General features: G+C 40.5%; 1 protein-coding gene across 1 annotated transcript in view; it reads right to left on the bottom strand.

Annotated features, from left to right (window-relative positions):
* pappa2 (pappalysin 2) overlaps positions 1-23,142 on the bottom strand; it is an 83,483-nt gene that overhangs the window by 37,884 nt on the left and 22,457 nt on the right. The window contains exons 6-15 of the mRNA XM_008278849.1: positions 22,207-22,346; positions 21,860-22,013; positions 20,918-21,110; positions 19,794-19,927; positions 13,969-14,151; positions 12,971-13,274; positions 8,425-8,553; positions 8,233-8,318; positions 2,239-2,435; positions 16-129 (exon numbers count right to left, since the gene is read on the bottom strand). Of these exons, the coding sequence (XP_008277071.1) occupies positions 16-129; positions 2,239-2,435; positions 8,233-8,318; positions 8,425-8,553; positions 12,971-13,274; positions 13,969-14,151; positions 19,794-19,927; positions 20,918-21,110; positions 21,860-22,013; positions 22,207-22,346 (1,634 nt within the window). The remainder of the gene's footprint in view (positions 1-15; positions 130-2,238; positions 2,436-8,232; positions 8,319-8,424; positions 8,554-12,970; positions 13,275-13,968; positions 14,152-19,793; positions 19,928-20,917; positions 21,111-21,859; positions 22,014-22,206; positions 22,347-23,142) is intronic.

Here is a 23,142-nt window from a genome sequence, read left to right as displayed (position 1 = left end):
CACACACATACGTACCTTCAGCCAGAATGATTGTTCCAGGGCATTATTTGTGTCAGACTGGGCTGTGCATGGGAACCAGGCGTCGGCGGGCGATTTCTCACTCACCTCCAGGTGCTGGTACCTGCAGAGCTTCACACGAAAGGTAAAAATAATAAGGTAACGCAAATAAAATTGTCCTTGTAGGAAAATACGTGCATGTAAGACTTGAGTCAGAGAAGTTTAAAAATAGGAATAGATAACAGAAACAGGCAGTGGAAATTATGCGGATTAGTGTCAAGAGGTAGCAAATGAACATTTCGTTCACCTCAGATAATCGAGATTTCCTTCTTATCCTTCTGCCAGTTTTGGTTTTACTTTTCTGTCAATGCATGACCGAATCCTCACCTTTTATCCGTGTTGTGCTGCTCTTACAGAATTTACTGTCAGAAAGCTGCCACACAATACAATCTGTTGACATGTCACATGCTCTGGTTTGCAGTACGTTGGAACAAGGGTTCATAGATTCTCACTTACAAAGTCTGAACTATAATTGTCCCCTTTGTGAGTTGAGGGGAGCTGAAAATCCTCTGTTAAGCGAAGCATTTGACCGGTCATGCTGACTTTATTCCGGACACTTTGATTTGTTTTGTTTATTGCACCTTGCCTCATTCAGACTCTGTAGGATAAAAATGTCCCAGAAGGTTTGCCAGTTCTGAGACGGAGGAACCAGCGTGTCTGACGCCAGCAATCCTCCCTTGATAAAAGTGGCTTAAATCATGGTTCTCGCCCTGCTCAACAGAGCTTACTGAACTCTGTGACTTTTTTTTTTTTTTTTTTCTGATGATCTTTATTTTGTGTGTGACCTTCTGTCTAGAGGAACAAGGTGGATGTGAGAACACTTGTAAAACTGTAACATAATTTGGCTCATCAGCATTGATGGACCTAAGAGGCCTCAGGAGATTGTAGACATTTTATGGGAGATGTCAGAGCCGGGAATGATTGATGCATTTTGTACTAAAGTTGTAAAAAGAAAAAAGGGAGCTATGATGCGTTCAAAGTTGCTGTGGTGCCATAGAAAGTTCTGCCAAGATGTCCTCTAGAGTTTTGCGCAAAGTTCCTCTTCCTCAGGTTTTACCTCAGCAGTTGCTGCTCAGCTGTGGTTTTTAGTCATGCACATTAACCAATGATGCGGTGGTTCATTACAGGCCTGAAATTCAGCTCTTTGGTGTTCGTCAGTGTGACGTGAAGAGTTTTTTTTTTTTTGACACTTTTTTTGACATGTCCTGCCTGAGCATAGATAAGGCTTGATTCACTGAGTCCAAAATCGTCCTAGTTCAACACAGTGTTTGCATAACTAAACGCTAAAAGAAATACTGATCTGAAAACAGGATGGTACGATATAGTTTTCATATAGTTAATGCTGCTCCAGTTGTAAGTGAAATTCTGCTTTACTTTGGTCCTACATTGGTTTTCTCCATTTTAATGGGTTTTACTAAACTGGGGCTGTCATGATCATCAGATTGTTATTAATGATAATTTGTCATGCAAATACCTGTGATTCAGGATTTTTTTTCTGCTAATATTTGCCTCTATTAGTGATTAGCATCTTTGAAAGCCACCTTTTTGCTGCAAATCCAACAAATTGCCAAGTTATAAGATTCTCCTTTTTCATTGAGCTTGAAACGTTTTCCACTAAATCCATTGTGATAATGTTAATAGATGTTCATCAAAACGCAGTCAGTCACATTTTAGAAGTTGTACACCTCAAGATAAACAGTTTGTGCCTCTAAACCACAGCAGAAGGAGATGGCAAATGGTCAAAACAGGGATTGAAATATGACATTTCTGTTAGTTTCATCCAGTTGTCGTTAAAAAGGTAGATGGAAATTGTTCTAACAGTTGCGTTCAGTTCAAATAATTAGAATCAGGCAACTTTAACAGGCCCTGTTGTGTGTTTTTTCTACTTTATATATGCCTGAAATTAATGTGAAGTCTACAGTAGTGACGCACACAAGATCAGCTGATGTTTGGTGAGTTTGCTTTACAACATTTGCGTTGGTAGAAAATTAAGTGTCATATAAATAAGAGTCACTTTAACTGTCCTCCTTGACAAAAATAGCACAGAGATTAAAAGTGTTGAGAAAACTAAAGTTGTTTAGAAATACAGCCAGCTGAGTTGAGGATTTCTACGAGAACCTTCACGCTGGGTTTATTGTCATCTGGAAGTCTTTTATGTGCCCTGTGGTTCATACTTCATACCTTGGTAAGTGACGGCTCCCCGGTGGCAGCGTGGGCAGGGCAGCGGTTGGGGTCCTGGTGAGAAGCCGTGGCAGAGGATGCCCACTGATCTGTGTAGCCCAAAGGTGTAAAGTAACCGCAGTCCTGAACGCTGGAGCTCCGCTCGAACTCCTCGCACACACCGTCGCCGTCAAACACATAGCACTGACTGGGCTCACCTTGGGAGACAGGGAAGTGAATGAGAGAGGAGGATTTATGAAAGAATATAAAGCCTGGTTTCTTAATCTGGCAGGGTACGAATTCATCCCCCACTGTTAAGACTCTCATCCAAATCTGTTTGTCAGTGAACCAAATTTGAGCAAATGCATTCTGTATTTTTGTTGGCCACTTTTAATGTTTGCCACGTCAGCTCAACCATATCTGACTCTCTGTGCTTTCAACAGACTGTAAATTATGCTAAGAAATGAACTTTGACTCCAATTAATTATTCAAGATTAAAATACATTTTTGATATTAATAAGCAGAAACCTGATATGTGACTTGGCCAGTGAGTTTGATCCCCAAAGTGCCTAAGTGGGCCAGCATAATGCGTTACAAAGAACTGTCAAAGCAATGATCAAACTCCTGTTCCTAGTCCAGTAGAAAATAAAAATACAGACAGGAAGATTATGCTTTTTCTCTTGTTGCATCTCCTTATAAATTTAAAAATTAGTTTCTTTATGAAATCAACCCTCAGAAATTCAGGAACAACAAGTAAAGGGGAATTAAACTGTGGCTGAAGACTGAAAATAGCAACTTTTCATCATTATTTTCATACCATCATTCCTGAACAGTTAACAGTAGAGCAACTCAGGCTGCCTCTGACTCAATTAGGTAACCGACTCATTCTTAAGCTCTCAATGGACAAATATGTTCTGGTAGATTTTTCTGCATTAGAGAATATTGAGGAGAAACATTTGTCAAAGTTTAAGCGAATTACATGATTTCTAACACGGCATGTCAACACTATTCAATTATTCCAAAGGCTGTTTGTGATATATGAGGATATGTTCAGTTCATTTTGCTTGTAAGTGGCTTAACAAAAACAAAATGATTCAAGGTCCATCTGCTGGCATTTCCAGAATTTTAGGTCACATCTCATTGTCCTCTTTACTGGAGGCAGGTCAGCAAGATGTACAGTGAGGCTGAAAGTTCCCTTGAAAGTAAGTCAGTGGACATTCAGGCTGTTTTGTTTTGTGAAACAACTATTTTGAAGTTCAAGAATGAACTCTGTACTTTTTTTTTTTTTGGCTTACTTTTGTTTCATTTAGTCAAAGTTATCGCGCAGCAGGTTTTTAATATCAGCCTTAAGTGATTTGCCATGGCACAAGCTCAAAGATGCCTTAGGATTTTGATGAAAAGTAAAGATAATATATGCTGTTTAACAATTACACTAAAATCAGACTGTGATTACTCTTCATTTCCCCAAAGATTAAATAAATGCGCTCCTTGGCCGGCCAGGTCGTGCAGCGTTTCAGAGGGGAAGTGCGAGGAATACTAAAATTTACTACAAACATAATTTTAAATAGGCTATTATACAGCTTAGTTGATGATGAGTAATGAACATGTGCAGGCAGAGTAAAGGTAGTGACATAATGTGCTATGGCAGTGTACCACAAAAAGAGTGGGAAGCGTGAGCTGAACAAAAGCTTCTAACGCAACAGTTATTCATAAAAAAAAAAGGCGGTAAACATCAGACACTTCAGACGCTTGGCCTCATTAACATCTGGACAGCTGCAGAGGTTAGACAGACAGACAGTCAGTGCTGCACAATTGGCTTGAATTAGCCAGCGGAAACATGTTTCTGATAAAAAGCAAATTAAGCCTCGACAATTCAACGCCATATTGTCTTCCCGAGTTCATTTGGCAACGCTACACGTAGTGAACTCAACAAACATCCACCCCTGCTTTGACAACACCTGGGAAAATGATTAAGTCATTTTCATTCCAAGTCTTGTATTTATCAAGCTTCACAAAAAGGGACTGATTGACAATCTTTGACTTAGCTATTAAGGCCATCGGTTTTTTATTTAAGGTCTGCATGCTGTAACCATAGTCTGCATTTTAACATTTATCTAATCAGGAAGTTAAATAATTGCATCAAAATTCTATAAAATCTATAAAAGAAAACAACCTGAGAGCAGCGCATGTTAACAAGCATGACAAATACGTCTCGTTCATAGCTGATGGGTGATGAGATGACTATAAAAGGCTACGGTAAGTTGCGTAAAGAAAACAAAACAGAGCATAGTGGGAGCGAACTGGGTCGAGCAAATGTGGCAAGAAAACCCCAACAAATATTCTGTCTATGACTAAGAAGTACAACTGAATAATTGGTTTTAAGTGTTGCAATTTGTGAAAACCTGTTTTTGCCAAATTGTTTTCCTTCCTAGTCATGATGTCTTTTATTGTAAAACAAGACATGTAATAGCTTCAGTCACGGCATGGCAAGCCCTGGTGGGAGACGAGGGGGGAGAGAGGAGAAGGAGGAGGAGGAGGAGGAGGAGGGTCGGTCTTCGCTTGTTTCCCCTTGACAAATAAATTGACTGGATGATGGAAATTTTAGCCTTGTAACAAGCTCTCGTAACACAAACTCTTCCACCACACATGAATAACTACCATCCAGCTGCCAGTGGAAACAATACACGGCCCGAAAAGAGAGCAACGCTGTTTCATCTCAGCTGATCTGTCGCACCTTCATGGCAATATTGGGGATTTTTTTTTTATGAAACCACTATAAAGTTGGAGATTACCAAAGCCGTACTTTTTCTGCTTTAGCTTCAGGCCACTGAATAGCGTTTCGGGCGAACATTCCATTATATGGAGGGTTAATTTTAAGGCTGTGGAGAAACACCACATACCACAACAGTAGAGCTGATTTCTTGTGTCACAGAGGCTAATGCCTGCTCTTATATGGACCGAGTTGCTCAATGAGAAACAGAGACACATGAACGTGCTAAATGTCTAATGTGTAAGAGGTCCTCTTGCAACACAATATTCATCGTGTGCCAGTAAATGTATGACGACTGTGAAATCATGAAATGATGCGGGGGTCATGTTCTCTGACTCTTTCGTGTTTTCAATGTGTTTACCTAATATCAAGACCAAAAAACACATGTTGACAGAGGCACGGGCTTCAGCCGTCTGCTTACAATGGAGCGTTTTGGGTAAACTCCCTTCCATGTTGTGTCGAGAGGCTTCTGTTGTGGCCTGTCTGCGTGCTTCAGACTGGGCAGGGTGCAGACACAAAGTGTTGTTGTCCTGTGGTGGGATTACAAACGATGGGGGCACTCTCTGTGGCTTCTTTGTTTGTCTTTTGTCATGTTATGCTGCATATTTCTGGTACTTTATACTGCTTTTTAACCACCTGGCCCAGGGTTAACAGAGCATCTATTGGCCCCTGGTCTTGTGTGTAAAAATGTTACACCGATAAGCCACAGCATTAAAACCGCCTGCTGAATACTGTGTCGGTCCTCTTTGTGCAGCAACAACAGCTCTGACCCATGTTGTGGACTCCCCAAGAACTCCTGTGGTATCAGGAACGAAGAGCAAGAGCAGCAGATGCTTGATTGGAATGAGATCTGGGGAATTTGGAGGCCAAGTCAACACATTGATCTCTTTGTCATGTTCCTAAAGCCATTCCTGAACAGTGTTTGCAGTGTGACAGGAAGCAAAAAGTGGCCACTGGCATCAGCGAATACTGTTGCCATGAAGGGGTGTACGTGGTTTGGAACAATGTTTAGGTGGTACATGCCAAAGCAACGTCTACTTTTCCCAGTTCAAGTTTATTATTATTTATATTATGAACATAAGTCATCTTCACATTGGGGGGGTCGTGGAGCATCTTGCCACCATCTTTTGTCGGCCAGGTAAACAATGCACACACACCAAGCTATATACTTGATGCAAAAAAAACGTGAGTCATCAGACCAGACCACCTTCCTCCATGGCTAAGTGTTCCAGGTCTGATGCTCACATGCCCATTGTAGGCACTGGGCGGGAGTCGGTATGGGAACTATGACTGGATTGCAGCTACACAGAGAGCTGGGATGCACTATGAGTTCTGACACCTTCCTATCATGGACTGCATTAGGGGTTTCCAGCAGTTTGTGCAACAGTAGCTCTTCTGTGGTATCAGACCACAAAGGCCAGCCTTCGCTCCCCTGTTCCTGCTTTATCAAGCTGTCCTTTTGGTAGGTACTAACCACTGGATACAAGGGACACTGCGCTCCATTTTGGAGATGCTTCCAGACATCACAGCTGCAGGTCAGACAAATGTCTGCAAACTTTGGGCTCCAAATAACAAGTTTAATTTCCTTTTAAAGCATAGAAGATTTGAAGAGAATTACTTATTTGGAGCCTGAAAGTGTAGAGAACATTTTCTGACTTGCTGCTTTTTGTCCTGCACCTAAGAAAATGTTATTTGAATGTGCATTTGCTGCTTCTTCGAGTCAAATTTGCCAGTTTTTTATGCTTCTAGTACATCTACTTCAAAAACTGACTGCTGACTTGTTACCCAATATATCCGCCCCCTTGCCAGGTGCCACTGTAACGAGATTATCAATGTTGTCAGTGATTTTAATGTTGTGGCACTTCGGTATTCCTGGGATCTATAAAAAAATACTGACTGTTTAAAATACAAGAACTTGTTTTGATGTTTAGAAGAGAATGCTTATTCATTTAAGTCAGACTGTTATTCTGTATAGAAAATGGCAAAGTTAAGAGCCATTGCAAACTTGAGAAAAAAAAATTAAAGAAAGGACAAGCGGGAATTTCAAAATGTAGAAGTTTGAAAGCCTGTACAGGTGAATCTGTATGAGGAAGTAATTCTTAAACATTCACCAAGTTGTTTTCTGGCAGCCACATGACTCACTGAGCCACAATTAAGTGTTTCTGAAGGTTTCATCTTACCATAAATCTTTGGTTGTTTTTTTCTAAGAACAAATTCTGCATTTTTGTCTAAACCTCACCAAAGGTTAACCTGCCCTAAACCCTAACCACAGGGGCTTTTTCCTCATACTGAGCTTCCTGTTAGGTGAAAAAAAAAAACAACATTGCCAACAAAGGATGAGACATAATGAACTGCACTAACTCCCCACTCCTCACCCCTTTCAGGATTTGCTTGTGGCAGACAGAACTACGAGGTGGCCTCCAATCACTTGACTATTTGGTGACTGTACAACAAACGTTAGCAGAAAAGACTTTTAATCGGACTTGAGAAAGCTGGCCAAGTGAAGAAGATGTGACTTGATAATAAACTTATTACTTTCTTTTGAGAAAGGATATCAAATCAAATGAAACATGGCCAAAACACAGCTGCTATTATAAGCTGATCTTTGCTAGTGTCCAATCTAAAACCACAACACAATCTTTGATAACAATCAATAAACAACATTTATCAATATTCCCAAGCCTGAAATCTTACAAAGGCCAAAATGAAATTACTAAAGAAGCATGCCTGACATATGTTCTGAGACTGAACAGTGTACTTTACCGCGGAAGTGTTTTTCTGGTGTTTCTTTGCCAGCCTGATGTTAAAACACTTTTCTTAAGAAAGACTTGTGACTTAGCAAACCAAAACCTTACTTCTTACCCTTCAGCTCATCTGTTTTCTCTTATGTTGCTGTGATGTTACATTAATGGTTTGTGGAATCCATTCAAGCCAGAAGCTTTTATGTCTTGTAAATTAAATTTGATTGGCTTGAGTTCTTTTTCTTAATGCCGCTGCGTGCACAAATGAGAGATTTCGAGCCATTTAGTGACGGCTCTTTTACACCAAAAGTTTATATGGTATTCATGTTTTTCAAGTAAGACAGAGGCCAGAGTTGGCGGGTTTGATGTATGACAATAAAAAAGTGTTGCCATTGTTTTGAAAGAACCCCCACTGTTTGACATGCTTTCAGCATTAAAACTGTGTGTAAACTCAACATGGACCAGAGACTTGTTTTTTTCTGCAGTGGAGTGAATGAGACTCACCATTACAATTGAAGCCGACCTCCTTGTGGCATTTCTTCGAGCAGCCGTCACCGTCCAGCAGATTACTATCGTCACACTCTTCTGTCCTACAGAGAGAGGACCATCGTCAACATCGCCTTCATTTCTTATACCTTTTCCATTATCAGCCAGAAACTAGTCACGTCATGTGTGTACACAGTAAACTGCACAGACCTCTGTATGAGACCATCCCCACAGTAGGGCTGCCCATGTGTGTAGACGAGAGGTGGGGATGGGTCGCTGAGGAGACCTTCTGCTTCCACCTGTACTGTATACTGGTACTTCACTCCATGCGTAACAGAGCTGAAGGGGATCAGAACAGAGAGGAGAAATGAGTAAAATTCACATTTTTTGGCATAATAAAATTATGTAAGTTTGTTGTGTTCTTCAGAGGAGCAGTAAACACGATCTTTCGTGCTCTGTGGTACAAACTGATTATATAATCTTTATAGGCTTCTTGACCAACCCTAGTGACTCATCTGATGTTTGAAAAAACAGGAATATTGTGAGTATTTGTTCCAGTTTGCTGCACGCTGACCTAATTGTCTTGAAAACATTATTGCTTGCTTTGTGCTGTATAGGAGGTAGTCTGACCCACCGGATGTGGAGTGTGGGTAAAAGCCTGTCATTTCCACGTGGCTCTCTCCCCTCCGTTGCGTTATTTGTATATTACCATTTCAAAATCTCCTTCACTGTGGGAAACAATCCCAACTGAGCAGCCGCGTACATGCTGAAAATGGCAAGTTTGAGCAAGATTTGAATTGTGCATTAAGGCAGGACTGCTTGGTTCGTTTGATGAATTGTTGAAAAGATACGATAACGAATCTATGCAGCTGTTTCCTCAAAAAAAGTTCTCCCACTGACACTATTTAGTGTTTGTACTATTGCTGTTTCACGCCAAAGACATTTGTGATTGAGGGGCAGCCAGATTGCTCTCCAACGATGACACAGTCCCATGGATATCAGTCTGGCTGTGAGACTGTACTGGAGGTGAGCACCGTGTTTATTCTGACCCCCGACAAATTAATTCTGCATTTATCCTGATGGATTCTCCAAACAGGGGCCATGGTATTGCAGAAAAAAAGGGGAAATCACTCACAGTGGCTTCTATCTGTAACCTTTCACTATCCAGTGACCTTAGAGCCCCATTGCAGGGAGTGTTTGTGCCAATATCTTGGCTCCAATGTCAGGACTATTGATCTGTTATGGTGGGCTGTGTCTATAAAAAGAGCCTCCTCCCTGTTTTCCTAGTGCAAATTCTACTTCTCTTGTATCCGCCTGGTGTGAAAGTTAACCAGGGGGAGCACACCACCATGGTTTCTAAAGTGTGTCCAATTTCTCCAGACTCTAGAAATTTCCTTTATTAATTATGTATCAGAGAGGAACTGAAGAATATGACAAATTCCCCCCTTCCTTGTTTATCTGTACGGTGTCTATATTTGGCGATATCCTCCTCCCTTCTGTCGTAATGTATTCTCCCTCTTCCTCTCCACTCTCAGAGGACTCTCATGATTCTACCTTAATGATACACAATATTATGATAATTATGACACTTGATAAGTATGTAGTTTATCTTTGTGCTTCTGCTTCCTGTTTCCATGTATAGATCTCTCTTAAACAACAATTCAATTTTTTTAAAAATGGCAAAGCAACGTTTTTGTAACAAACTTAGTAAATGTAGATGACACTGGGATACTTCTTTTAACACATAATGAACACAGAAACAATTGCATTTGCACTGATTTGTAAGATCTACAATTGCTCATTAGACTTAACACTTGGTGCAAATGATAAAAGGCACAATGTGACAAGGCAACACAAGTAATACTTTAAGGCTGGGTTATGCTAAATTAGCTGCTCTGTACAAAGATTTCGCAACCTTTTCGAAGCAAAAGGCATTTACTGTTGTTCCAAATGGTCACACTCCAAAGCTGGGCTGACATAATGGAGAGAGGAGACAATCCATTTATGGGACATGTTTTACTCATCGTGTTGCACAGTTGTTTAAGTCATGATAGAAAAAGTTCTGTAAAGAATGAAAGAGAGAACTTGAGGGAGACATTCAAATCCTGCACACTTCCTCTCCCCTATAAACCTGGTTAATATTGCATTAAATAGGCAGAATTGTCAATTTCTAAGAAAAAACAAAAAAAACTGGTCAAATGTAGTTCACCCATTCAAATGTTAGAACACTGTGGACACAGATGCTGTTCGACCATTTGACGAGCACTTGCTGGATTTTTGAATAGCTTCCCTATTATTCACACCCACTTTGATTGTACAGCTGGGCGGAGGTGAAATGGAGACAGAGTTTGAACTTCGCTCTCTAGCTTTTTTTTTTTATTGTTTGGGCGTAAGTTAGTTTTTGCTTTAGACAACAGATAGCTGTCTGGGATTAGGGTAAGGCTGGAGTCAGGTTAAAGGTGCAATATGCAAGGTTTTGAACATAAATAATGCGTTTACGTAGCTGCAAATCTGTTGTGTTAAGACATAGTGGTGTAATGGCATCCTTAGCAGAGTCGTGCTTTATGTGTGTTGAAACTCAAACTCCTCTGCATTGTTAGTTTGACCATGCATATATGTTAGTGCATATGAGCCCCTCCCTTTGAAACTGCTGGTTCTTCCCACACTTATAAACAGACATAAAGTGTCCTCTAACACCACATATGAAAAGTAAATGTGTTCAGCTAATATTTAATCTGTTATTTACCTAATTTATGTGCATGTGCTTGGTTTTAGCTGACCATGAGAGTCTACTGCTGTTTTGAGGCTCTCCTCTGCTACACCTTTGTGTCTCCAGTCTTTTTGTGTCTGTTTCCACACACAGATCTGCTCCAGTCCATTCATGAACCACGGTTGTAGCTAAATATCTATCGCTCATATACACAACCTTTCTGGTTGTAAAAAAAAAAAAAAAGGTTAGGTGTGATCTGAGATGCTGGTGATCTACCGACATCCAGTGGTTCTGAATATTGCACGCAGAAGCTTTAGGCACTACAAAAAAACAACTAGTTGAGGTTAGACTTAAGCTTAGGTTAAAGTTTAAGTATGGGGAAACCGATATCAGTGAGGAAACAAACTTCAAGGCAGATTGTTTGGAACAGACTTTACTCATGGTTGGACAATATGCCTTGTGTACTACAGTAGATCTGATAAAACATAAACTGATGACAACACATCCTCACTGAAGCCAAGATGATCTTCTTCTCAGATTTGTGTTGGTTCCTTTAATGAACACATGTATAACGTTGTAGTCTCAAGCATCACACTGGATATTAATGTTGTGGTTTGAAGCTGTTGTTTTTTTTCTGCACTCGTTCACTCTATGTTTTTTCTCAGGCAGTTTGTGCTGACCATGATGCAAGTTCAGCAGGAGGAAACGGTTAAGGACCTGATCCAAGCAGTCGCTGGTGTTTATGGCCTCTGTTGCTTACATTTGGTTCATATTCAAAAAATGAAAAATACTTTGCTTCACCTCTGCTGTGCTGTCATCTCCTACCCCCTCACCAACAGTGTCCTCCACTTTAAGCTCTTTCGCTTAATCCTCGGTTTTATCTACACCTCTCTTTTGTGTCTGTATGCCTCCCCTCGTCTCTCCTGCTCTCTCCTCTTCTTTTTCATCTTCTCTACTCTCCATTATCCCACCCTCCCTCGTTCCCTCTCCCTTCTTTTCCAAACTCATTGCTCTCAAACACTTTCGTCTCCTCGCATCAACCCCTCTCTGCCCTCCTCAGTCCCACATAACTCAATTCCCACTGGTTCTTACATCTTTTTGCACTTAGACACAGCTTGTGTAACATAGGAGACGTGTTCCCTGAAAAATAAACTGTTTTTGAAGCTGTGTCCACCTAACATCCGCCCTCCTCTGTAAAACAGCAACAGCTTTTCAGAAAGTCAGAGTGCCCCTACTTTTGAAATCTGCCCCAAATGATCTTCAATCATGTGACTCATCTGTCACATGCTGGCAGGTACTTATCAGCTTTTTTTGTGTTTAAAAAAAAAAAAAAAGTATTAGAGGAGAGACATTTGGGATATTTCAGGGGGTTCCTGTTGGTGAGATTTTAAAAAACACACACAGAAAAAAAAAACTGGCTTGCAGCTTTACATTTGGATTCCAGTAATCATTTGGACACCCCACAATATGAGACAGGATACAAACTGATTCAACATAGCCCTGAAACTTCAGCAAGTTTTTGATTAAGTATATGGTTGCTGAAACAGATTTGGATCAGTAGCCACACTCGGCATCCCCATGTTGGAAACATTTGTGTTCAGAGCTTTTCAAACAGAACCAGACCCAAACACTTTTAAGAGACAGATATCTGTGGATTAGTAGATCTGAGGACACACACACACACACACACACAGAGGTATGCTGTGAAATCTGTACTCCATGCTGCCCTAAAATAACGTTTTATTTTTTAACCTCTGTTGAATTTTGCTCTGAGTTGCTGATGTCTGACAGTGCAGTGTGTGTGTGTGGCATTAGAAGTGCCTCCTTAATATAGATGCTCATCTATATCTGAGAGAAAACCAAACTCAGGAGCTTGGGTGTGTTAATTCTCCTGTTAAGGTCAATATTGAACTACTTACATTGTGACCTTTAAGGGTCAATGAAATTTCTATCAAAAAACAACACTGTAAAATTGTACTCGTTTTACTGACGTGAGTGTGAATGTATCAGTGCCTCTACAAATACCTGACAACATTTGGCTTTTACCTGTCTGTGAACGTCTGCTGGGTCTGAGGTGAGGGGGCTTTACTGGTGAAAGCCGGCTGACGCTGAATGCGGAACAGCAGAGGCTGGCAGCCGGAGCACAGAGGGCTGCCAGGGCCAGACGACAACATGGCCGCATCGATCTCCATTTTCTCATCGAAGGTGCACAGCTTTATGGCAGCGATGGCAACGTTGTGGGTGTCGAGGCGCATGGTGAGGGGCATGTCACAGAAGACGTGCTGCGGTCCGAGGTTAATGCTTTTCCCCGCGTCTGTAATCAGCTCGATGTTGGCTATGGCTGGGTTGTCTAAGAGGGGGTAGGAAAAGATTGGATGTGTTATCCATTAATTCTGTAGTTCTTTTAAATATTATTTGGTTTGATTTTAAAATGTTTAGCTATCACTTTTGTATAAAGAAAGAAAAAGACACAAACTGCAGCTTTGTTTTATGTTAAATAGCAGAGCTAATGTATACTTGCTGTCAAAGAAACCCAAAGCATAAGTACTATACAATTATTGAGAGACAAAAAAATATCTGCGTCTTCGTGTCTCTGTATGTCTTGGCTGAATATCAATGACTAATATTTGCATCACTTGCCATGTATGCATATCTTAGTAACCCTCACCACACATTGCTTGATCGCTGTTTGCGCAAATCACGCAAACCTTTTATTTTTTCATGATTTCCAAATGCATGGGATTTTCTTACAGTCCTGGACAGTAATGCACCACATCTCCAACTAACACATATCAGCACTTATTTCTATTCCTACAGAGTTAGGGTTGGTTAAATAAGCCTGAATTCCTTATTAAACCTAATGGTTTCCTTTCCGGAATTTCTAAGATGACACCACAAGTGTTTCTAAGTCTAATGCTCCACCTTTTCAGTTTAATTCCTGTCTGCATCCTGCACACCACCATTGCTCTTTTATGTGCCTGGCGTTTGTAGCACTAAAAGACATGTCTAACATACAAATACATTCGCTATGGAGTGAGGCTTACTTGAAGAGACGTAGGTGACCCAGAGGGTGAGTGCGTGCGGAACGATGGGATGCAGGAATCTCAGTGTGAGGGTGCAGCCTTCGGTGTCAGGACACGGTGACGTCACGTTGGTGTCGTAAAGGCTGAGCTCAGGACTCCATGCCTGGAGACTGGGATCGCAGGGCTGCTCCACATCGGGTGGTCCTGGGATCGTCAACAACAGCAGCAGACAGACACACATGTTCTGGCTGTCAATAACTGTATCCTAACCCTAAATCTGGGACCACACTGTGTATACGCAGACTGTAATGATTAAAAACAGGATACAGCAGACTCTGTAAAATAGAAAAACCAGTTACTGATTGAATCTGAGATTATCCTGATATTTCTCCATTCATTATTAACTGGTGTGAGAATGCACACTGGAGCGCTCTGAATCCCTCTACTGCATAAAGATCTAGGAAAAGTGTTGTGCTGGGAATTAAAACGATCCATTGTCTGTTAACGTACACACACACACACACACACATATAGGCTACTTGTTTTGTCTGAAGCACTGTCTATTATTTTCACTTTGTGTGCATTCTTTTCCCACTGAAACTGTGAGAATTTGTGCAAGTTAAACCGAAGCAACTGAAGCCTAGTACACATTCATCTGCGTATCAGTGGGCAGTCAGTCAGATAATTCAGAATTACTATGTCTCTGTCACACTGATTAAAATGGATACATGTCAAAATATTTACAGGCAAAACATGGTATTAAGTTGACCTATTGAACAACCTGCAAACTTTTTGTTGAGCATCCTCGTACAAACAATGGATTTCTAAATTTATTACACAATTTTCAGCCAAAGTTGGAACAGTACTGGTCATTTCAACCTGGAAATGTGTGAGTTGAGGCGCAGATGAGAAGAGATGCATTGCCTTATGTTTCTTTATGTTGCCAGGATGATGCAACTGTCAGATGAAGCACTCTAGTTTAGTCCAGATAAATATTAGCTACAGTGCGGATGTATTTTCTGAATTTAGTTTTTGTGGACTTATTCCTCAACATGATTTGTTGACTGAAAATACATTTCCCAGCATTACTTTTACCAACTACCAGCACGCTCATTTGTAACAGCGAGCTGAATTTTCCAGTCTTGAAAGTTACGAGTCATTCCTCCCCTTACTTAAACATGGCCCCCGTTCAAAAACTCAGTAGCAGCATCATTACAGCAGGCAAAATGAGTTGTTAATTGTTACAGCGTTAGTGATTAGCACAATGGAATAACATTACGGTGGAGTTATTATCAGCTGTGTCCCGGGTGAAAGCCAAATAAAATCAGCATGTTAAAGAGGTGTTACATATTTCGCACCCGCTATGATCACCCATGTGTGGAAGCACAACGAATGGCCAAACTGTCAGACAAAAAAAAAAAAGGCAGATAAATGATGTGAAGATTGGCCTCTAAATAAGCGTATAAATGAACTATACGCTGTAAATTGCTATTTAAAGGTCACCATATTTTTGCTGAAGTAATAGATGCATTGTAAAAAGTGTAGCTGAGCTGTGGTTGAAGGAAAAATTCTCATTTAGCTTTCTGGTGATGTTTCGTGTTGATAGTTGTTCACTTTTCTGGATCCTATGAACTTGAAAATATGTTTTGTCTCCTAAAGCAGTGTTTAAATTTCAGTGAAAGTACGTCAGTAAGTTTAGTCATTTAGCATTGTTGTTATTTTAGGATTAGACAGCAAAGAAAAGGACAGAGAGCTAGAAGTGTAATGAGAAAATCATGTTTTACATTTCACATTTGGGCGAAGCAAATTCGGAAAAAAAGAAAACTTCAGGTTGACTTTCCCTGAAAGCAATGCAAACTTCATTTGAAAAGAATTAAATGGTTTATACAGATCTAACTAAAACCAGTGACATTAAAATTACTTGTTAACTTAATTCGGATAAACTTTAATTAGCTGTGTGTTACCAGTTGACGCAATTCATTTAAGTTGGTCCAACTATTCTCTTCTGTATATTAGTAAAATCTTTAAAGTTTAATCTTATTTTCAACAATAATTACTAGCTGCAATGACAGCACGCGCAAAGTATCGACGATGTTGCAATCGAACTGGAGCGACTGTCTGTGTGGAACAGGTGGATTTACTGTGGAGTCGGTCTGCCAGCTTATGGCAGGATTTGGCACGGCAAACACAGCGGGTAGTAAAGATGAGTTGTTAATCTGAAAATACCTTTCTGGCACAGGATAAGCTCATTCTGCCACAACTGTTGAGGCTGCCCTGCAATAAATCACTAAATAAAAGAAATCACTAAATGGGGCAGGACGAAATACCTCTGAAATATGTTTCAGCCGTACACACCTGCTAAACCTCTCAGATCACTGGAGAGAAATCTGCCAGTGAGAGCCGCTGCCAGAACGAAACATGGTGGAGCAGCTCTGGAACCAACCTCGTCCTGATGACATCAAAGGTGCTGCAAATGAAGCCTGCTGCAAATCTAGACCTAAAATCCAACAGTTCTCAGATGCTACTACTCAGATCTACTTTCTTCCAGTGTGCTTTGATCTAATGCATTCTTCCTTTTTAATCTTTTATTTTCTGTGTTCGTGTACCTGTTTCAATGCACTTTCATTTTTTGGGGGGATTCTACTTTTCTGTGTTCTTTTATCTTTTTTTCACTTCCCATGCATCTATATGCCACTATGGCATGCCACTTACTTTGTGTCTTCCCTCTCCGTCCTGTCTCTCCATGTACCTTTATGCAGGTATTTCTAAAGATGCATGTTTCTGCTCTGTGGTTATTCACCTCACCTGTTCTCAAAGAGTTTATTGTTTATTTTTTGAAGTGTTATTGAAGTTTTGTCCCATTAAAAGGGAGTTTTTCCTCCCTACTATCCCCAAGAGTTTTCTCACAGGGAAATTATTGGGTTTCTCTCCATCACTCTATGAGGTCTTGTAAGGTTGTACATAAATTAATCTGCTCCTATGTAAAGCACTTTGCATTACCAATGTGCTTAAATTGTGCTATAGAAATTGCCTTTCAATATGGGCTGCTGAATCTGGTAATAAGCCCATAAGTTCATCCAAACATCACTTCTTTGCTGCAGTGAACATACCAAATATCTGTGACAATCACAAATCTATGAGATTTTATGATATCTCAAGCTGCACTAAATGATATTTTAAAAGAATGTAAGGAATCCAACGAGTGTGCAATGTGAAAGGTGTAGCTCCAGCGCTGCAGCTCCACTACCTGGAATGAGAGTTCCTACGGCATTTGATTGACGTACAGGGCAACCAGTCTGAGATCTTGTGTTTTCTAACACACGGGTCCCCACACATGCACGCTCAACCACACGAGCTACTGCAAAACTCCAGCGAGCTAATCACCTAGTTCCAATTTGGTTCTACTAAAGAAAGGGTATAAAATGAGTGGGGGAGCTGGACCAAGTAAGAAACCAAAAACGTACCCCTCCACGCGGAATGGGAATGGAACTTACTCACAGAGGGAAAAGTACCCAAACAGTAGGAAATGTGCTGCCTCCTTGACTGCATTATTTGGCTGCACTTATTTATGTGAGTCAGCCGTTTCCCACATGAAGATTAAGTCCAAATACCAATCCACCATGACTGATGATCATTTAGAAGTCTGCTTGAGGCCAGCTACCAGCAGCTACTGTCCGGACTATGCAACCCTGGCTGATTCCATTCAGGGCAAGTCATCAGAGGAAGGTAATGACCAAAAATGTACGGAATTGTGTTGAGCCATAAGGGTTCACGTAGTTATGCAAAGTATATAGTGTAAAGTGTACTCAGTATATATATATATAAATGAATATATATTTAGCATTTTTAGAGTAGGTAGATCATTTTGACTTGGTCATTTTAAGTAGATCGCAACCAGAAAAAGTGTGTGCACCCCTGCCCTGCAGCATACAGTCTGCAGTAAGAGTGCAACACTGCCGGGCGCCCCTATAGCTCACCTAGTTCCCCAACGTGGGGTTCGACTCCCGCTCATGACCCTTTGCTGCAGGTCTTTCCCCATTCTTCTTCCCCCTTTCCTGTCTATCTCTACTGCTCTAAATAACGGCAAAAAGACCCATAATAGATAAATATATATTTTTTAAAAAGAGTGCAACACTGCCTGTGTAGCCACTTGAAGATCTGCACTCATTCTACTGTTGCACTGTTTTATTATTATGTTCTGATATGTTCTTCCACTGCATTATTTATAGATTCTTCTAATTATTTGTTCATACAATCAGTTTAAACGCTGCTTTACCTGCTTGTACGGACTGTTAGCTTTTCATCTCTTTTCTCTGCTCATTTAACGACGTGATCCTTAAGCTTACTGTAAACTTTTCTCATTTTGAAACAGAACCCTCTTTAAAACCTGATGCAGCGTATAAAGAATATGTAATCCCTCACAACAGGAGCACAGGCTTAAAAACAATTTGGTGTTTTTCCTCAGCCTAAAAAACCAGTCAATACTGGCACAGGCAACATTTTGAGGAGATGGACATTTTTTTCCAACTCTTCCAGCCAGCAGTGTTTTGCCTTAAAACTTATGTTTTGACTTGCCAGCTATGATATCCTCATTCAATTTGTCCAATTTCCCCTTCTCCCTTTCCCTGCTGAAGGCGATATTGCCCATCTCCGCTGGCTGACGAAGTGACCCACGCATCATCGTCTTTAGAAGTGGGACAGAGTGAAAAGGGAGCCAGGGAAGCCAGCAGACTGGCTGTCTCCTCAGCTATGTGCATACCACTGTTTAGAGTAAGACTGTAATTGACTCTTTATCATCATTATGATCCCACAGCGAAAGAGGGAGCCGTAATCCCCCTGTTCCTCCTCGCCGCTTGTTTTCAAAGCATAAATTCCAGCAGAGGATTTCCACATATTTGGGTAGAGTTTCCACGGCAGAGAAGGAAAGTGTTATTGTATTCGTACATTCAATCTTATATCTTTTCTTCTCTCTTTCCCGTCTTGTTTGCTTCCTTGTGTTCCGTTTTCTTTCTTGTTTCTTTCTCCTCACTCTATATGTCATGTCAAAGGAAACTGTGCTCCTCCAGAAAATTATGACTGGAATAACCAGGACCATGTGCCTACATGACGCGTAATGTTTCAAAGTACAGTGCTACAGGATACACTCTCTTTGGTTTATGATGGAGGTTCAATGTTTGAACAGCACCCAAACATTACCCAAAGTAGACGCTTACCCTAATAATCCTTGTTCTCGCTTTGGCTAAAACAAGACAGACACAGAGAGAGGTCTGTAGCTGAGGGCAATTATCATTTAATGATTTTCTGCTTTTTCCTCTTCCAGGAGCCATTAGCCTTGCACGCACCTAAAATTTACAGGGAAGAGACATGTGTGTGTTTGTGTGTGTGTGTCGGTGGAAACAAGAGACAGAACTGCAACTCAAACCTGAAACCACCATACTCTTCCCCCTCAATACCTACTGACAGAGAAAAAAGGTATGAAGGGAAGCATTCAAATTAGTGACCTGTAGCTTTGAGGAGAAAAGATGAGCAAGATCAACATTACCACGACCAATATTCAGGTCAAAGTGCCATTGGTTATACTCTTAAATTCCAATAGTGGGATAATAATAATGTCTATATCAGTAAAAACACCCTTTTTCATAATGGGAATCTCAAACATTTATAGTCTGCTTTGTGCAAACCTCAGTTCCGTTCATATATACACACTGATCTGAAGCAGAGATATGACCAGTCGAGTATCTATTTTATATATAGTTACTCCAAAAAGTAAAAGGCTGCGGTTATGAAACACTGTCCGGGGTTTTGTCTCTTTTAGACACACATATACACATTTTTTTTTGACTTACCAATTGCCTCTTCAGGTGTCCAGTAGCCTGACGTATCACAGATGCGAGGCGAGGTGGCCTCAGAGGCGTACTGGTGGAAGACGCCATCTTTCTCACAGTCGCCACAATTGATACCAGACTGGTGGAATGAGGTGCTAGGACAAACAGAAACAGGCAAACTGCTCATTAAGGCAAGATGTATTTTCCAGAGCAGAGCTAAATAATGTTGGACTAGCCTGCTTTTAATTTTACTCTTGATGGACAAAGCAAGAAAACGGAGTTGTAGTTGAGGGTGAAAAACTGACCCTCAGTTTGTTGGCTTGTGTGAGGAGGTTATTTGAGGCTATAGTCACAACAATAACTAAATGCATTACAGTAAGCCAACAAGGTCTATGTCATTTTTAAACACTCCAAATAAGGTTAAGAAATGCAGCCTTTTGTCCAAATTTGGCGATGCAACCAGTTTTATATGTTGAGAATTTCATAATCCATTGGCCAATTGTTTGTATCATTTATTTACACAAGTAATCTTTGTCAAACCATAAAATCTCTAAGTATGACATGACTGCTTATTTTTAACAAGTGTTTGTGATCAGGTGGCCATGATTCATTGGTAAATACAAAAAATTAAACAGTTTCTGGAGGGTAAAACCAGATATTAACTCCACTGACTGTTCTTGATAGCAGCCAGAAAATGTTTTAAATCACCAGTGAGGACATTACAAGTTACACGTTAAAAATCATATACATTGCACTGATAAACAGCAAGTTTATAACTGCTGATCTATTGTTTAGTCCAGTTGGAAGCAACGTACTGGTGACACATTCATGCACATCAGGTTCAAGTCTCTGAAAGACTAAAGTACAAAAATCTGGGAACTGAATTATGTTCCATGAAGCCATTCTGAAGATAACAAGAGCAACACATTGCTGGCAGTGCTGTCACTCATGACAACTGCAATCATGTGTTAATAGTGCACTGTTGGATTCTAATAATAGTATCCTTGTTGTTCTTGTGGCACCAATTCTCTGTCCATTCATAAAGAAAAAATGATCCAACATAAATGCAGACAACGGGCAAAACTCAATCTGGTGTGATTCTGACAGAGATATAGAAATCCCATTGAGACCCCATGCAGACGTACCTTTGATAAAGTGCCCCCCTTATAGGGGGGAGCCAGTAGATCGACACAGAATCTGTGCTCTGGTCAGTCACTATGGGAGCCAGAGGGATCGGGGCCGGCTGAAGGTCCGTCATCCACTTCTGGTAGACCAAGTCCAGGTAACAGTGCATCCTGGCCACTTGGTTTGGTGTGAAATGGTTGGTGCAGTTGTCATCTGATGTGGTGCAATTAGAGAAAAGTCCAATTAATCTTTGTGGATTACGTTCAAACACTCGATTTTATTTAACTGCAGTGCTAATACACACAGTTGGAAATAATTAAGTGTACTGCAGGCATCTGCTGAGAGGAGGTGTAAAAAAAAAAAACATGCCTAAACAGCAATGTCCTTAATGAACTTTAAGAGAACCTGAGTCTGAGTACATCAGGCAAGATTCAGCTCCAATAGTTAAGAGTTACTTTGGATGGAAATGACTAAAACAATCCTCTCACTGTGCTTTAAAGATACAGTGATAGACAGGATGTTTAGACATAATCAGAGACTTTTAGTCTCCTATTGAACATTAAACATGGCTTTATGACTAAAATATTATGATAACTATTTATACTATCATTTTTTATATGGAAAGGACATTACAACACTAAAGTGAGCCAATAGTAAACTTGTCAGTGTCTATAGTTGAGGCATTGTAGTTATTATCCAAAGTCCTTTATGTGTGGCTTTGTACAACAGATGTCAGAAGGTAAATGGTGGGATTCCTAAACCAAAATCTAAGTGTTTGTTTTCCTTCTGAATTTTGCCTCGAACAAAATGTAATATTTCTAATTACAGAGTATATCTATTTTATGTTCTCCATCACAACTATTCTAATGTTCTGTGTATGTTCTGCTATGGTGTATAACTGGCTTATCTGCCATTTATTTTTCCCAACACCAAGACAAGAAGAAAGCGTCCATTCACTGTACCTGTGTAACTCATGTAATTGCTATACGGGGTGTCCTGATAGGTGGTGACTCCACAGGTGTCGTTGACAGCTCCAGGGTCGTGGCAGACTTTGGATTTTGGCGTTGGGGCAGTGTCAGCGCACAGATCTCCTGTTTCCATGGACGGCGTGGTCTCCTGTAAATGGACATGACAAAGACATATGAGAGTATGAAACACCACATGAACACAGTGCAGCAACAATCCCCATCCAGGTACATGTTACCCAGAAAACCTCGTCTTATTTTCTTTTTGAACAAATGTAGGTAACAAATACAACTTTATGGAGGATTTTCCAATCAGGAATATTCATCACCAAAAGCAGTCCTACCTGACATGGGTCATCACAGGAGTCCCGCTCGCTCACCCCCTTGAAGACATGGTACAGTCCAAATATGTGTCCCATCTCATGGATCATGGTGTTGTGATGGCCCATCGTCCCAAAGTAGGCTGGGTTCAGGACCATCCCACCTGAGGACAGGAAAAAAGCGAGAAAACGTATTTGTAATAAAGATGGTGAAGATTGCTTTTCCGTTCAAGGATCTGATGATTTGTGATTTTGACATGAGAACTGGTGCCCTTTGGCAAAACAATAAATAATATTAACTGCCCTCTAAAATCAAGGCTTGATCCAAACTGAGTTCTGTATCTGAAAACATGAGATCACGATGAACCACCAGATCCATCATCAGTGGGAGACTGTTTTTTGATTAGATTCCAGGAGCACCAAACAAATCAACCGATTTGGCACCAAACAAATCAGCTGATTTGCCAAAAGATTTGGCTTCGTGGTCAAAGTCTAGATTCTAACGACCAGCTATGTTTTCGTTTTCCAACTCTGCTACAGGCTGGCATTTGAAGCAAAATAAGATGAGAAACAGGGTACCACAGTTCAAATTCATGTAAACCTTTCATACTTTAACCCAAAACAGGATTCAGTAAGGTGGCTATAAATAATTTTAGATGTCATTGTGCTCAGGCTTCTTCACTGTGGTCGACTGCTTCTCATCCCATCTTGCTTTTGGAGAACAATAAGACTTTCATCGGGGAAAAACACTTTTTGAGTGGTTACAGGGGCAGGAAGTTCATTTTTTTAAATGTTATAACAGGTCAAGATGACACATTTTTGGCCATTTTTGATAATGTACCTAAAGAAGCACCGTATGTCACTGTGAATTTTAATGCAGATCCAAATGTGGCTTTAAAGAGAAAAAAACAAAACAATTTGTACCATTAAAATAATACCATTTCATTGCAAAATTGGACA

This window comes from Stegastes partitus, unplaced genomic scaffold, assembly GCF_000690725.1.
Source record: "Stegastes partitus isolate 25-593 unplaced genomic scaffold, Stegastes_partitus-1.0.2 Scaffold134, whole genome shotgun sequence".
In the NCBI taxonomy this organism is placed as follows: domain Eukaryota; kingdom Metazoa; phylum Chordata; class Actinopteri; family Pomacentridae; genus Stegastes; species Stegastes partitus.
The sequence above is the reverse complement of the archived record's forward strand: the minus strand, read 5'-3'. Positions and strand labels throughout refer to the sequence as shown.